Source organism: Coloeus monedula (genome assembly GCF_965178545.1).
Source record: "Coloeus monedula genome assembly, chromosome: 3".
Taxonomy (NCBI): Eukaryota; Metazoa; Chordata; class Aves; order Passeriformes; family Corvidae; genus Coloeus; species Coloeus monedula.
The window spans coordinates 50088787-50104920 of record NC_138783.1 but is presented as its reverse complement, the minus strand read 5'-3'; the positions used below and the strand labels follow the sequence as shown (position 1 = coordinate 50104920).

The following is a 16134-nucleotide window of genomic DNA, read 5'->3' as shown; positions in this document are numbered from 1 at the left end:
CAATTCTCCTCCATCTTTCTTCTTAGTCACGATCCCTGTTCCAGTCAGGTTCTGGCTCTGGTTAAGAAACATCAGTGTTAAACCCTAGTTTGGAAAAGTAAACCCTTTTGTTTCATGCCAGTCTTGGAGAATTTGACATTTAGGCTCTTCCATCACACCATGTTTCCAAAACCTACTTTCACCTGTCCAGTTCAGCGGGGCAAAACCAAGAAGGGGAAAGCATCTGCTCAACAAAAGTTCCCAGGGAAAGTTGTGAGACAACTCCAACCACAGGTCATAAGCCAAATGTACTACACCAGAGAAAATGATTTCTGGAAGCCAAATGCAAGCAATAGTTTCTCAATGTCAATATCCTGCAGTATCAGGCAATGTAAATGCGTTCCTAATGTTGAAGCAATCACAGCCTTGCGCATTCTTATTTCAGATTTCCCAGGGAGATGCAAGAAAAAGGACAGTGAGGGTTATATTCAAAGGAGCAGCTCTATTTATACCTTCTTTCTACCCTCTTGGAGTAGTAAGTAATGAAGAATATAGTAACAATAAAAGCAACAAATAAAAAAGAGATGAAGGCTAAAAATGATTTTCTGGTTCGGAAGAAGTGGCATTTGGGACATGAGGCAACCTCTTCTGGACACAGCAACTCAGGAGTTTCAGGACCAGGAAAACCATTATTGTCAATTATTTCTTTGTAATGTTTCAGAGAAGGCTTTGGTTCATATTGATTTGCAACATAGCTGTAGAGACCATACTTGGGGGCAGTCTTGTCATTAAAAGAATAGACAAAATATCCTTGAAGGTTAACGTTATCCAAGGTGTAAGCTGAAAAAGAAAACAAAGGGTTGAAGAAATGAATCAATGTCACTTTGCATTCAAGAGCAGTACCATACACCCATATGTAAAGGAGGGGCAGGGGGATGTTAAACCCACATCTGCACATCTCCTCTCAAAAATTAGGTAAGGTACATATACATCTATGAAGTGTTTCTCATAAGCAGTAAGAGTCTATCAGCCACTGCCAGACAGTGTGATCTGTGAGCATCCTGCAATTTATTTCCTTGTGCTTGGTAAACACAGCTGTGAGTGCCTGACTGTGTTTAATGATCAGCATGAAGCCTATCATGAAAAGATGGCTCTCTTTGTTACGTATGAAAGAATACAGGTTTTGGGTTTCCTGCCCCTCGTTTTCTGCAGCCTGATTCTCTGATTGCTCCTTCTCCCTTGCAGGGCACGTCCTGATGGGGACAGTCAAGGCACAGAGGACGTCAGGCCGCACTTCTCACTAGCAAAGGCACAGTGACACCAGAAAAATCGCACAGCCACGCTGAGGTCGTGTACTGGGGTATCACCAGTGCAAGGGGAAAGGTTATGCAAATCACAGCCCTCTCTTGTTATTAACCCAGGTGTCTGATCCAAGATGACCTGTATTAGTCTTTACTGAGAACATGTCCACAATCCATACTGCTACTGGAAGAGGCCCAGCAGCTGCAGTGTTAACCTTGAGCCATCTGTCCCGCTTGACAAAAATATCAATCCAAGGTAGTAAACTCAAACTGTAATACTTTATCTCTCAAAAATCACTGTTTTAATAAATTAAACCAATATCTTCTAACAGATGAACACAGAACTGAATTTTCATATGCCTCTCGAAATAATCCTTTCTGAAGCCACATGCAAGACTTTAGCACCTCTAACCTACTTTTCATGTATAAAATGAAATAATATTTACCTGCCCTTTTACAGAGCTGCTGGCCAGGATAGTTAGTTGTGTTTGTAGAACTGCAGGTGGATTTAATGGTGTTACATAAATAGTTGCTGCTGTTCTTTGTTTTCAATTGGCAAAGATGTACTTAAACAGAGTACAAAGCACTTCAAAATACAGCCTCAATCCAAAGGGTCCTGTACTGTATCCTGGACTCATTTATCTGCACAAACATGTTGGCTCTCCTGGAACAATGCAGGTGAGCAACATTACATGCACAAACATTTCCACATGCAGTCCCTGAAACCAGCTGGAGGAAGAAGGCAGAATAGGGACTTTAAGGCCAGGGCATACATGTACCAATCCCACTATTATTCCTCTACACTGTGATACTGAGGTAAGGACACAAGATTTCTAATTCATCTTAGTTACTGCACCGGGTCTTGCCAAAAAGAAATGCAAGTCTTGGAGAAACCTGAATTAGTCATGATGCCAAGGTTATGTAACAACAAGATGGACAAAAGTGCAATACCAGAGTGGGAGAAGAAAAAAAATGGAGAAGCTGATGGGCCAAACACTATGGAGGAGTGTACGGTACCTAAAGAGGGAGATTAAGCTTTAGGAAAAGTATTATAGCTAGTTAGCAGAGACATATTTATCCATGACAAAGAAGGTGAACAGATAGGAAAATAGGTTAAGCTGAGAAACACAGGAGCTATTTACAGGCTGGACAGAAGAGGGGAAAAAGAAGTGACTGGGAGACAGTGGTACCAGAACAGTACAAAGGGCAAAGTTCTGTAAAAAACAGATGCATGTGTAGGTGTTCTCACTAATGGGAACTGGGAGAAAAGCCCATATCCACAGACACTTTGAAAACACAAGTGCCAAGGAGACAAGCAATACAGAATAAAAACAGTTTGAAACCATAAGCCCAAATATAGCCAAAATATGGTTTTTAACTATACATTTATAAAACACACACCCAGTGCAACAAAATGCTGGACAATGAACTCTTGGGCACTTAATATTGATGTTCAGTAATTTGTGAAAGAGGTGGAAATTAGAGAGGAGGAAGTTAAGGCCAATAGTTAATAAAGTGGACAGGAACTGCCAGCCATCCTTCACTACCTATCAAAAGAGTGGAACAGATTATATAAAGCTTGATAAATATGAAATTTAGGACATAATACATGATCAACACCAATCATCTTAGCTTTATGAAAAATAAATCTTGTCAAACTAACTTGACATCTTTTTTTCTGAGATCAGCAGATCAATAAAAGTAATGATGTTTGATGTTATATACTTAGAGCTTCACAAGGCAAATGACTTGGTATTATATGGCATTTGGATCAAGAAAATAGAATGTTATGAGGTCAAGGGAAGACCATAATAAATAGATTTCAACTGGTCTCAAGTAGAATTAAGTAATAGACTAGAAATGTAAATGCAGGTATTTTTACCATATGTAGTGTCACAGTGGGTGTATTTCTACCATGGTTATGGAGCTCAGCTTTTAGCACTAAGTCATTTAATGATCTTAAATATATAAGCAATCTGAAATAAATGTTAAAACTGTTTCTCACAGAATCTGCAAGTATCACAAAGATTAGAGACATAACTTAGCTAGTGTAGCAAGGCTTGCACAAGCAAGCAGCTGGCATTTGAACATGACCAAACATGAAGATGTCAAAGAACAAGCAGACCTACTTTTGAAGAGGCAGTCCTCCTTGGAATGAGGGGCAGAAATCTGTAACTGAGTTTAAAATCTCAGTAAATCACCACAGAACTTGTGTAACCAACCTGTTGTCATGGCCAAAAAGGCCAAGAGCCTGCTTGCATGTAGAAAAAGAGGAAGGTAAGAGGTTATGTTATACCTGTCTAAGTGTGGCTGTGTCTGGAACAGTGTGTCCAGGTCTGGGTTTACCCCTCTCATGAGGAGTCCTAGCATACAGGGAAAACTCAGTAACTCAGAGCTTTGATATGATGTTTTATAGCAAGGGACACAAAGAGCTTTGTCTGTATTTTCTATCAAAGAGATAAATGAGAGATAGCTTGTCTTCTGTCTGCAAATACCTACACAGGTAAAATAAAGGTGGAAATGCACAACAAAATTGCTGAAAGTTGGAGCTAAAGAAATTAATAGTAGAAGTGAGATTTTTATATATATCTATACACATACTGTGAGGTGCCAAAGATTCTTCATCAGTAAAAATTATCTCATTTGGGTCTTGTGCCTTTCTGAAAAAACAGCATGTGTTGTATGACAGGATGACTCAAAATGCCTCCTTTTTGCCTTATAATTTATGAATCTTTGAGACAGAGAAAAAGACTGGTTTGTGTTCTGAATAGCAGGAAACAGTCCAGGAAATGGCATAATGAGGTAGACAGCTGAATTATTATTAAGATCACTGTTGGATAAGATCACTGTTGGATAAGATACAGAGACAGCTGAGGAACAGAACTCATACCCAGCCGTAAGGCACATCAGTGAAGAGAAGCAACAAAGCAAAACAACAGCAGAAGTGCAGTAAGATGAAAATCTGACTAAATACATGTGGAGCTACTCACATAACTTCTATTTAAAATTATTGAATCTATAAAATTTCTTCTGCTGTCTTATGCAGAATATGAGCAAGGTCAGTCTTCCTGATGTTTAGTAACATCAAACAGTCATAAATCAAGGGGAAAATCACCTGTTACACTGTAGTAACATCCCATTTATGGAGTATTCTACAAAGGACATGTCTTTTAAAGCTAAACATACTCTATCACATTGTGTATACTAATAGTGGGATTTCTGACATATAAACCATCTGTGGTTCCTTACCTTTTAAAGCTTCATTGATGTAATTCTGTATGTAATACACTCTGAGCTTATCGTGCACCATATTCTGGTCATCATCAATCCCATTAGCCATAACATAAACTGGGACATCACCGTACTTTGATTTCACCCACTTGAGCAATTTACGCAGTCCCCAGGGCACTACTGCAACTCTGCTGGGAGAGTGAAGCCATGTGATGTCATTGATCATTTGAACTTCAAGGTAGTGGTCATATTTTACTGCATCTTCTTTCTCTGAGCCCACAAGGGTACTAGTGTAGTGACTCAAGGCAAAAAAATCAAATGAGCCCTGTATTAATTTCTTTTCATCTTCTGAGAAGTAAGGCAAGTGGAAATTATACAGGTCAACACTATTTATTCGGTGAAGCCATGCTCTCATCACTTCTGGGTAGTCTCCATTCCCAAAGATGGGCTCTGCAAGCCAGCCAACGTCAAACGCTAAAATCCTGTCAGCAACTTCTTGGTCATTCCTGGAAAAAGGACAAGCTGGTTCTACCCAGTCAGCTTGCAAAGCTATAGATATTTTGCCCTTCTGAGATCTCCTGAATTCTTGGTCATAAAGATGCCACACTTTTGCATGGGCTTTCAACAGGTTGTGCCCTGCTGTGTATGTCAGGTTTTTCACAGATGGTTCATTCATGGTGATCCAAAATTTGACATGATCCCCAAGACTTGTAAAGCAGAATCTGGCATACTCAACAAAAGCCTGAACAGTTTCTGTGTTTTCCCAAGCTCCATATTTGGCAAGAGAAACTGGAAGCTCTTGATTCTCAATCATAGGTTGCCATAAAGCAACAACAGGAGTTATGTTAACTCGGAGAAGTTCACTAGCAAAACACTGATAGTAATGTACAAGTGTGTGGTTGATTAGAGAAAGGTTACCTAAAGGAAGGATTAAAGACCATTTCAGTGAAAAATGGAAGTGTGTGACATGCATTTCTTGCAGAAGAGAGATCTGGAGCCTGATAGCAGCAAAGTCAACACAGTGACGCTTGCGCTTCAAGGCGTAAACTCCATCCACTTTAATGAGCTTCTTTGTCTGGTGAACATCCCACACATAAACACTGGAGTCAAGAAACTGGGCAGGTGTTGTGTCTACCTAGGAAGAACAAGAAACACACCAGATTCAAACTGTTTGTTCTAGGTAGGTGGGAGCATCATAACCATCAGGCACAGCCTAGTGAAAGAATATCCTAAGTCAAAACATTACATTCAGCATCTCTGATACTGGCATCTCGGGCTCATATGAATGAATGACTTTTCTGTTAACAAGTGATGTCAGTAAAGTACCACATCTATATATAATTTCTACCCTACTTTTCAAACAAGCTTATGCTAATGGTAATCATGTTTATGTCTTCTCTAAGCTGCTCCAGTTTCCAGAAGAAACAAGGGATTGTTCAGGGATAAGGCACTAAGCCTTCAACAGATCTCAAGAGAAGGAGATCTTCAGTGAAGACGACAGTAAGTTTTAAAATTTTTTTCTTTCAAGATTAAGAAGGGCCTACAGAGAGACTGTCTGTTGTAAATTACCCAGTACATTCAGTTTCAAGACCACTCCCTGAATGCAGTAAAAGAAATAACGAATACAACATCATTTCTGTGTTCTGTTCCTTTCCTGACTATGATGGACTAATGCTCTGCACTTGATTTTTAGCAAAAATTCGGTTGACAAGCAAAATTTTTCCTTCTTGCTAAAGACATCCATCTGTTTTTAACTAATTCATACTGAAGTCATTTCCAAGTTATTTCAGCAGGCTGTTGATGTCTGAATGAATTTTTGGGGGCCTCTGAGTAAACCCACTATATGTCACTCCAACAAAAAATGCATCTCCCAGAAGGCTTTAGGGTTTCAGATGTCAGAACTGCCTGTATGACACACAGTAACAGAGTAAAAGATGAGCTTCTCAGGGTCACTCAGAATTATACTTTCACTTTTTAATGAACACAACAAGGACTAGAAAATGAAAAATTGAACTACTTAAAATAATGCACAGTGTGAAATCTCCTCATTCATACTTTGTGTAATTCTTTCTAGATCCAAACCACAGGATAGCGGTACCTTGGTTTTATTTGTCCTTTTCTCTTTCTTTTTAATCTTCGGTGTGCTGTTTCCCCCTAAGTTCAGATTCCTTGTCCTGCCCTCTGTTTGAAAAGCAGGTGTCAGCCTACAACCAGTGTTCAACTTGTAGCTGAGGCTCTGCAGACTGTATAAAAGAAGCTGCTGAAAATCAGTTGCTATTTTCTCCGGAGAGGTCAGTACTGTGCTTATAGAAGAAAGTAATAAAAAACAGCATGTCTGAGGGAAATTGCTTTTCTGGAGAATTGTCCCTTGTAGATTACTAAAGCATGCATTGCCACTAATACTGTGGGAATGCTGTCAAAACAGTTTTTCCACTGTGATGCATCTACAAATCAAACTACCTAAGTCTTACAGCACAAAATGTTTGAATGGCCTTTTGAAACGAAAATATTCAGCTTTGAAGGTTTTGGGGATGGGAGGGATGTTTTTAGCTGTTGTAGGCTGACTGACTCTGCAACTTTATAGTTGTTACTGACTCCAAAAGCAGCAATTCCATTTCCAATTCTTAATCTATCTGAGAGCTAGGAGGATGACTTGGAAATCGGTGCATGAGGTAAGGAGGCTGCAGTATTTTTCAAGAGAACAAAGCCAAATCTTACTTTTGGAGTGAGAAAAAACAAGCTCCTCACACTCTAGCCTTAAGAAAGATTCTGCCTTCATGGAGAATATAAATTAAAAATTCTGTTCTTGGATCAAGCCTTGGCTTTGAATTTATACCTCTTTACTGTGGTTAGAGAAGCTCTGCAACCCAAAATAACATCTGAGAATTACAGAGCCCAACAGTTAAAGCAATCATAAGGTAAGGTACATTTTCACTTGTGTTATAAAGTCTTATAATTTGAAAAATTCTCCCGAAGTATCAAATCAGTTGAAGTAAAGATTGAGAGCTGTGAACCAGATCTAGCTAGGTTCTATCCAGGGGCACTGCAGGCCCTCATCAGACACAGTACGAAATAAAATGAAATATAAGGAATACAAAAATTTCATCTAAATCTAATACTGTTCACTTCCTTTTATATAAAATCCTTCTACGAATGGTACCGGGATGCATATGCATAAGATGTAGAAACATGCCACTGGAGTTTTAAGAGTTTCCAGGAAGTTTTCTACAACATATATTTACAGTTTAGCAGATTTAACTGACTTCCCTCTGAAAAGAACTGACTTCCCGTAACTGATCACATGTGTTAAGGGAAGATGAGCATCAGACTACTTTCCATTTCCATACATTTTTCTAAAATTTTATTTATAGTATCTCAATCTGACTGGTTCTCTTTGGCCACACACAGAAAGTCTGGTGAAAAATGAAAGAAACAGTGTTTGGCACAAAAGCCTTGTATCCGTCTCCTTGCAGCACTCTGGTAATACACACCTAGAGTGTGGCAAAGACACTCTATTCAGCAAATGTCACTGTGAACTTGTGCACTGATCTGGCTGGACAGCCTGCTGGCTTTATTATCAGACTCACCTGAATGTAGTTGTCAACAATTCCCCAAGCAAAGCCACAGGGGAAAATACCTTCTATGGGCTGGTTTTCAGGCAAAGGTGGGAAGCCATTTTTTTCTATCACCTTTTCATAGAACAAGACAGAAGATTTGGGCATCAACTTCTTGTCATGGCTTTGAAAATCAACATAAAACAGTCCACGTCGAATGCTGTATCCCCTATGCCACTCAAAGCCATCCAGGAGGGACCAGACTGTGTAGCCAAACACGTTAACTCCGTCATACCGGATAGCTGAGGAAAGAACAAACCCAAACATATCACAGTGCTCATTTTTCTTCTGTAGATTACACTGTACCAGCAATGCTTGCAGCAGTAGTGTCTAAGAACAATGCAACAGGTCAGATAAGTATCTCAGGGCCTTCCTCAAGGCCTATTCAGGGAACATATTTCAACTGCCCTCAGGGAGCTGCCAGGTTATGGTAGAAGGCAGCAGGGGTACCTGGCTTGGCTTTAAAGAAGCGAGATTTAGAAAGAGAAGCTGTGCAGCAGTGGTTTGAGCAGTGCTGCTCATCAGGCATACCAAACCTCAGCCTCAGAACAGAGCCTGAGCCATCTGCAGCCATGGAGCCAGTGACTGCCCTGCACTGCCCTCTGCTCTGCTCACACTGCAGCTCACTCCAGGGCAGCTGTTACTGCAGCACTACCCTGTATGCAAACAAGGTTCTACTCCTTTTCATCTCCTCCACTCCAAATACATATTGAGAAAAACCTGACAGCACATTTGGTGTGCACATGAATTTTTATTACCACAGATTCTAAGTAGAAGTGATTATGCAGAACAACTCTGTTTATTTGGTAATTCTGTCTCTTTACATCTTCTATGGCACAGCATTTTCCAGCTCAAATATTTAAGGGTTTCTAAAAATATGTGCATGTTTTAGGTCAAGTGTTTGACTTATAAAAATCACCACAGACTTCAAAGGTTAATGTTAGGATCTATTGGCATCTGCTAGTATTACCAGCATTATTGTAAGATTCCAAATGGTACTTACTTTTAGTTGTATTAAACACTGAGATTCAGCAAAATGTTCCTGAGCGAGGCTCAGCTCCAGGAAAGCACAAAGGAGTGTGCTTATTCTAATTACATAATTAGACCCACCCTAATTCAGCAATGCATTTAAGCACATTCTTAAACGTTCTTTTGAACTGGTGTTTGGCTCTGTAAAAAGTTTATCTTTATTACTCACCATTTTCTGTCAGCCCAAACTGGATACTGACTGAACATAATATTTACCAGCCTAGTAACACTGAAAGCATTATTTCAGGCAAGCAGAATAACAAGATCCTAATTTCCTGGCTTTACTAACGCGCCTCATTACAATCAGTTACGAGGGACCACATGGATTCTTGATTGTAACCCTGTTTCAATCACTTAAAGGAACAATGGGGTTAAATAAGCAACAAATTTGGCCCAGTTTTTGTCAGAGGTCATGAGAAAATGTCTAAGGAAATGGAATATTTCTCCTCCTAAAGGCACCATTCTTTTGTGTTTGGCAAATGTCAGTATTTTTCTAACCTCTGCATGCACCCATGATGACATCTGCCATACCAGCAGAGTAAAAGCCAGTACAGGTCCACTGTGTGAACCAGTCTCAGTGAGAATTTCTTTGAACAGCATCTCACCCTTCTGTAAGTCATCACACAGCACCCCCACACTTCCTTAGCACCCTGTAAAAATCCTCCTCAAATACTTTTACAAAAATGTATTAACTTTTAAATGTCACCTATGAAAGAAGCAACTCGAAAAATGTTGGGAAGTTCCAAGAAGACTGGAAGTCTCAAACACAGTGTCCCACATGGATTGCATATTACTGGGAGACCACAATGAAAATCAATGGTTTGGGTTTTTTTGGAGTCTCTTTCTTTCTTTCTGTGTATGTCTCTTTTTTCTTTATGTCTGTTGGTGACCAAATGGGGCTGACTGAAACCTAGACTGTCCTTGCTTTTGAAACTGAATGGCCTTGTCCATACTACCACTGCAAGTGACTCCTGACCTGAGCAATCCCACACAGCACGCCTAGAAGTGTGATACTGCAAAGACCAGAACTCTGCCAGAACTGGGTTAAAAATTAAACAGCAGTTCAGCTCATGCTCTGTTTGGCTCAATAGCATAGAAGTCATGCAAGGAAACATGGCAAACCCACAAGTATCAAATACAGATCTTTAAAACCCTCTGCTCAGCTGCTCTCCAACCCCAGTGCCTGAAGGAGAAGTGTGTGAAGCCCTCAGCCCACGCTTCCATCTGGAAGGTGCCCAAGATCTATATTTTGCCTCTGGACATATTGCCTGGTCCTACCTGTCACAGGCCTGGCTGTTCCTTTTCTGCTTAAGACTCTGAATTCAGACCTGGTAGCTCCCCAGACAATGACCTGACCTCCACTAGTCAACATGACCCAGAGGAGATTGGACACCCTCCCAAGTAACACGCTCTGCTTTACCAGGCACAATCGATTTGTTTGTTGCACCAGAGACAGAGAAGGGAAGTGAATATGAGCCCAGAGTAAGTGGTGAGATACCCACACATGGGAGAACACATCTCCAACCAATTACCAGCTCTAATTAATATTTAACAACTTTATATTACAGCTCTAGTTACTCTAATCAACCCTAAATGGTGCCCAGGAAAAAAATAAGAAAAAAGAAAAAAAAATATAGCAAACAGGGCTGTGAATCCCAAATAGATATCCTTTCCCAAAGGAAAATTAAAAAATAAATTTTAAAAAATGTACAGAGCTTGTCTACAGCATGCAGTGTCAGAATGGACATCTACATCAGCACTTCAGGTGAAATCAGGAGCTCAGTTTTGAGCAAATCTCCCTCATCATGCTTCAGTTCACATCACACAGTGGACTCAGGATACATGGCGTGGGTTCTTTTGGGGTGAAATTATTCCAGAAATGGGCTTCACAAATACCTACAGTGTGGATACCTGGCCCTCAACACCAATTCTGTTTTACTCTACAGGCTTGCTCCAACTGGACTGGACTTACTTTTTAACAGAGATGCAGAAACAAGCAGTTCTGCCTGAACCAGTGCATACACACAACCAGGAACAGATACTGGCCAGATCTAGCAAGCAGCAAAATCACAGTTATGTGGCCCCATGTCTAAATTAATTATCCTTGCTTCTCAGTGCTACAGCCCCAGTGTCATTTTACTGTCCCTTCACCACTGGAGTGAATCTCATGGTAAATACCTCAACAATCTTCATATTACAGTGCTTTATTGCACTGGATAGACATATCTACATCTCTCAGAGAGAAAGCTTGTGCCTTTGTCTTTGGTTTTTAATGCTGTCCAACAACTCGGCTCACAGCCGGCATGATGCCTTTTGTGGATCTTTCTCAACTAAATTCCCCAAGGTATTGCATAGACAACTTTGGTATTTACACTGGATTTTGCAAATTCTAACAGCAGATTTGGGTGCAATACTTTCCATTGTAGTGATACCAAAGTCCCTTCTGCAGACCCAGTCTGTCTCTGCTTTCTTTGTTCTTTTTTTTTTCCTATAAAAGGCTTAGCCAAGTGCTAGTATCTTATGACAAGCCTGTCAGACTGTTTTTGCCGTTATTATTATTTATTGAGTGATACAATAAAAGGAAAGACACTTTGTAAATTGAGATTGCTTCCAGCCAGCTGTGATTAAAAGGCAGATCCAAGTATGTATTTCCAGCAACTTAAAATCTAAGCAGAAATAGGGGCAAGTGGACTATGACCTCTTCATGAAGATGAGCTCTTTGTCTGACTTTATGCAAACTAGTGATACTGTACTTGGAACAGTTAGTTACTGTTTTGCTTCCATCTTTTTATTTTGGATCCACTGGCTCAGGTATTTATTCACCTTTTAATTTATTTGCAATAATTAGGTTTCTGGGATAGCAGATGAAACCAGTTTGGGAGTCCTCTGCATCTTCGTTACTGCTGAGAATAAAACGAAAGCAATTTTATTCATTCACCATATGAAAATGGCAATGTAACACAGTGTCTATCTCATCTGAACTAATAGCTACACTAATACCCTTTAAAACTGTAGACTGTAAAGGACTGTAGACAAGTAAATCACTTAATAAATTTTAAATTAAGAAATTAAAAGACAATGAAAGTGGAAATAGGAACCCAAATAACTTATTGGCGACTGCTAGGATTGAAAAAATGTTTTGCCACAAGGAAATGGGAAAACAGAAAATAGGTCTCATCTAAGGCTGTGTATTTTTCTTACTGTTTGGAAAAAAATAATAGGTTAACAAATTAAATTATTTTGATTATACAACCTGAACCACTCAGTTCTCCTTTAACTCATGTAAATTCAAATTACTGTGATTGATGCTCACAGCTGTACAAATGTAAAATTTGTGCAAGGGCAAGATGCAGAATGAAAAGGTTCCAATTTTTTGTTTTAAAATGTACTATTTCAGCTTTATGGGTTTTTTCAGAGGAATTCCTATTGCACAGTATTTACCTTCCCATATACATATTCTTATGTTTTTTACATATGCATTCAGATAAGGAAAGCAACTATTATTACATAACATAGTAAATTCTCTTAAGTCCACTGAGAATATAGTTTACATGTCATGCACTTCCTCCCACCAAAGACAGCAGAAAATTTCCTACTGACTTCAAGGACAGCAGCATCAAGCTCACCAAATGCTATCTGCAGATGCGAAAGTTCTTCAAGAAAAGAACAAACCCAGGAAAGGGACTTGAAGTCTCATTTCACAAGTGCCAAGATGAATGCTAAAGACTAAAATCAGTTTTCATCCTGGTGCTTTAACACATCTCTGTATTGCATTACAATTTTTTCAAGCATGAATTAATACAAAGTAAGTCCTACCTTTTAAAGTTTCCATAATGAACTTTTTGAGATAGTAAATATATTTGGCATCATCTCTCTTGGTGGTGCCAGAAACAAACCAGCTGTTCTCCACAATGAATATTTGGGGGTTGTTATATTCACTGTTTATCCAGTAAAGGAGCTGCCTCAGGCTTATTGATTCCAACTGCTGGAATTTCATGTGGGAGTCCAAAAGCTGGAAACTCAGGGTAGCTCCAAAAGAAAGACCAAAAAAGTCTGCTGTTCCCTTGATATACTTCTTCTCAGCCTCACTGAATTCAGGCAACAGAGATGAGAGGTTGCTCCTCATGCTCTCTGGATAGTCACCATCAATAAATATGGGCTTAGCAAACCAGCCGAGCACGAAATCAAGGGATTTTTGGCATTCTTTTATGTTCTTTTCAGTCATGCGCTGGGGTTTTATCCAGTGGGAGCTAAGGGCAATGGACACTTTTCCTCTTTGAGCTGGACGGAAATGGTCATTGTAGAGATGCCAGACCTTAGCATGGGCCTGTTGAAAAGAAAGACTGTAATTAATGGACCCAAAAATCCATTTTAAGTAACACAATTATTCTCAAGTACTGGGGCTCAATCTTATTCATTCATCAGTAGTTCACAATACCTAAATTAAATTTTAATACCATATTAATACCATGTATCAGCTAGAAATTGCTAGTTGGTTGGGGAAAAGAGCATCTCAGTTTTCCATGAGATATTATTTCAGGCACTGAACACACTTCTGGCTTTATTCACTTCTATTATTGAGTTCAGACATACTGCCAGTATTTACAAAATGAAAACGCATTTAACCAAACATGTTTAAAAAACGTTTTCATTATAGGAATATCACTTTATTTGCAGATTCACAGATCTGTAAAGAAGAATCTTAAGAACTGCCCAGATTTCTGAAACAATAAAAACAAACACACATCTTTGAACTTCAGAACACACAATAGAGGAATATAGAACTAGCAATCTGGATGTTAAAAAGTCTACTGAAAAACTATTTACCACAGGTCCTGAAATATTATTCCAGTAATTCAATTTAATCTATTAAATTTACTATTTACACCTAGCGTCAGACTTTCTTGTCTTGGTATAATTTTTTCTTTTACTGTAAGAATATATTTCGTACCGAATTTCTTTCCTGAAATCTTGGAGAGTTAGTTATAAGTTTCTTGATGTTCCCTTTGAAAGCTAAATAGATTAAGTTCCCAAAGCCTTGCATTATCTTCAGGTATTACCTTAAAGCTCTTTAACCATTCTCACTGCTCTCCTCTGATTCTCTGCCAATTTATCATCATCTGTCTTAAACTGCAGAAGCAGAATTGGACATAATATGCCAGGGACACTCTTGCCAGCAGTAAAACCAGAGACAATTTACCACACTCTTTCTGCTTATGTGGCCACAGAATTACACTGTGAGCTTATGCACATCTAAACTACCATATCTCCAGAGCCCATCACTATCTAAAACACATCTTTTCTTTGAACCTCGCTTATCAAAGAATTTTGACTGCTCTGTGAATCAGTATCCCATCTTCTGTAATCTACATATTCATAGAAATTGTCATGGGTTTTTTCTAGGTCATTGATAAAAAAGGTAAAAATATGAGATTTGACAATGCAAAGGTGGGAGTGGCCAATACAACAGAGCCAACACGCTCCAGAAGGACCCCAAGATGTTGGAGAGATGTGCAGAGAAGAACTGTCTGAAATTCCAGAAAGGCCAGTGCAGGGTCCTGCACCAAGTAATCCCATGTCCCAGGATAGGCTGGGGGCCAGTCTGCTGGAAAGCAGCTCTGCAGAGAAGGACTTGGAGGTCCTGGTAGACAACAAGTTGTCCCTAAGCCAGCAGTGCCCTTGTAGCCAAGAAGGCCACTGGTCTCCTGGAGTGGATTAGGGTGGAAGAGCAGTGCCAGCAGGTCACGGGAAGTGATCCTGCCTCTCTATTCAGTCCTAGTGAGGCACATCTGGGGTGCTGTGTCCAGTTCTGGGCACCTCAAGACAAGAGAGACATGGAGCTCCTGGAGCTGATCCAACAGAGAAGAACAAGGATGACTGGGGGACTGGAGCATCTCTCTTATGAGGAAAGGCTGAGGGAGCTGGGCCTGTTCAGTCTCGAGAAGAAATGACTGAGAGGGGACCTCATCAACGTCAGTATCTAAAGGAGAGCGCCAAGAGGATGGATCCAGGCTCTGGTCAGCAGTGCTGAGCAATAGGGCAAGAAGCAACAGGCGGAAACTGATAGACCCACCTGAATATAAGAAAGAACTATTTTACTGTACAGGTCACCAAGCACTGGAACAGGCTGCCCAGAGGGGTTGTGGAGTTTCCCTCACTGAAGATATTCAAGAACCATCTGAATGCAATTCTGTGGAATGTGATCCAGCATGACTCTGCTTGAGCGGGGAGGCTGGACCAGATGAACCGCTGTGGTCCTTTCCAGCCTGCCCCATCTTGTGATTCTGTAATTCTGAGATCTACTCATTAGAATAAAAACTACCTAATAACTCTACTAACAGTTTACATTTGCATTTTGAGATTCATCACTATTTGTTCCTATGTGCTTTGATGACATGAACCTCCACTCTCACCATACAGAGTTGCTGATCCAATGAACATATATCAAAATGTCACATGCATTTTTAGCCCTCCCTGCAATATAAATCATATAGAAAGCCTTATAATTCCACTCCATGCAGCTGGCATGTTGGAAAATTTTATCATTAATTTATTGATAGCTGCTGTTCAGAGTTTCATTTTCATATACTCTTACCATTTAAGCTTTGACATACAATCACTTCCAGTTGCCAGCATTACTAGGAATATAATTTTTTACATCAACATTGTTAATTACCCAGGAAAATAGCAAATTCTACCATTTTACTGCTCTAGCAGAATTTTAATTATCACTGCTGGGAGAAAAATCATTGGAAGTAAAGGACAACTAAAGGCAAGACCAATAATCAAGGCTCAGTTCAGCAGCCCCCATACAGAAATGTGCTGCCTTTGAGTCATCGTGGGATATATAAAACATCTGCACAGATCTGACACAGGCCCTACAGGAGACTAGACCCACACCCTTTCAGAGTGGTCACCAAAACCCAAAGAGAACAATCTTTCAAACTGTGTATCACAGTCCACATCTATGTGCGTATATC

The 16134-nt window shown here is 39.8% G+C and overlaps 1 protein-coding gene across 1 annotated transcript in view; it reads right to left on the bottom strand.

Annotated features, from left to right (window-relative positions):
- Positions 1 to 481: 481 nt before the first annotated feature.
- The window catches only part of KL (klotho), a gene marked incomplete at both ends in the record, with an annotated part of 50078 nt that continues 34425 nt past the window's right edge, over positions 482 to 16134 (bottom strand). Inside the window, 4 exons of the mRNA XM_082277814.1 lie at positions 482 to 819; positions 4530 to 5646; positions 8099 to 8367; positions 12971 to 13481. Of these exons, the coding sequence (XP_082133940.1) occupies positions 482 to 819; positions 4530 to 5646; positions 8099 to 8367; positions 12971 to 13481 (2235 nt within the window). The remainder of the gene's footprint in view (positions 820 to 4529; positions 5647 to 8098; positions 8368 to 12970; positions 13482 to 16134) is intronic.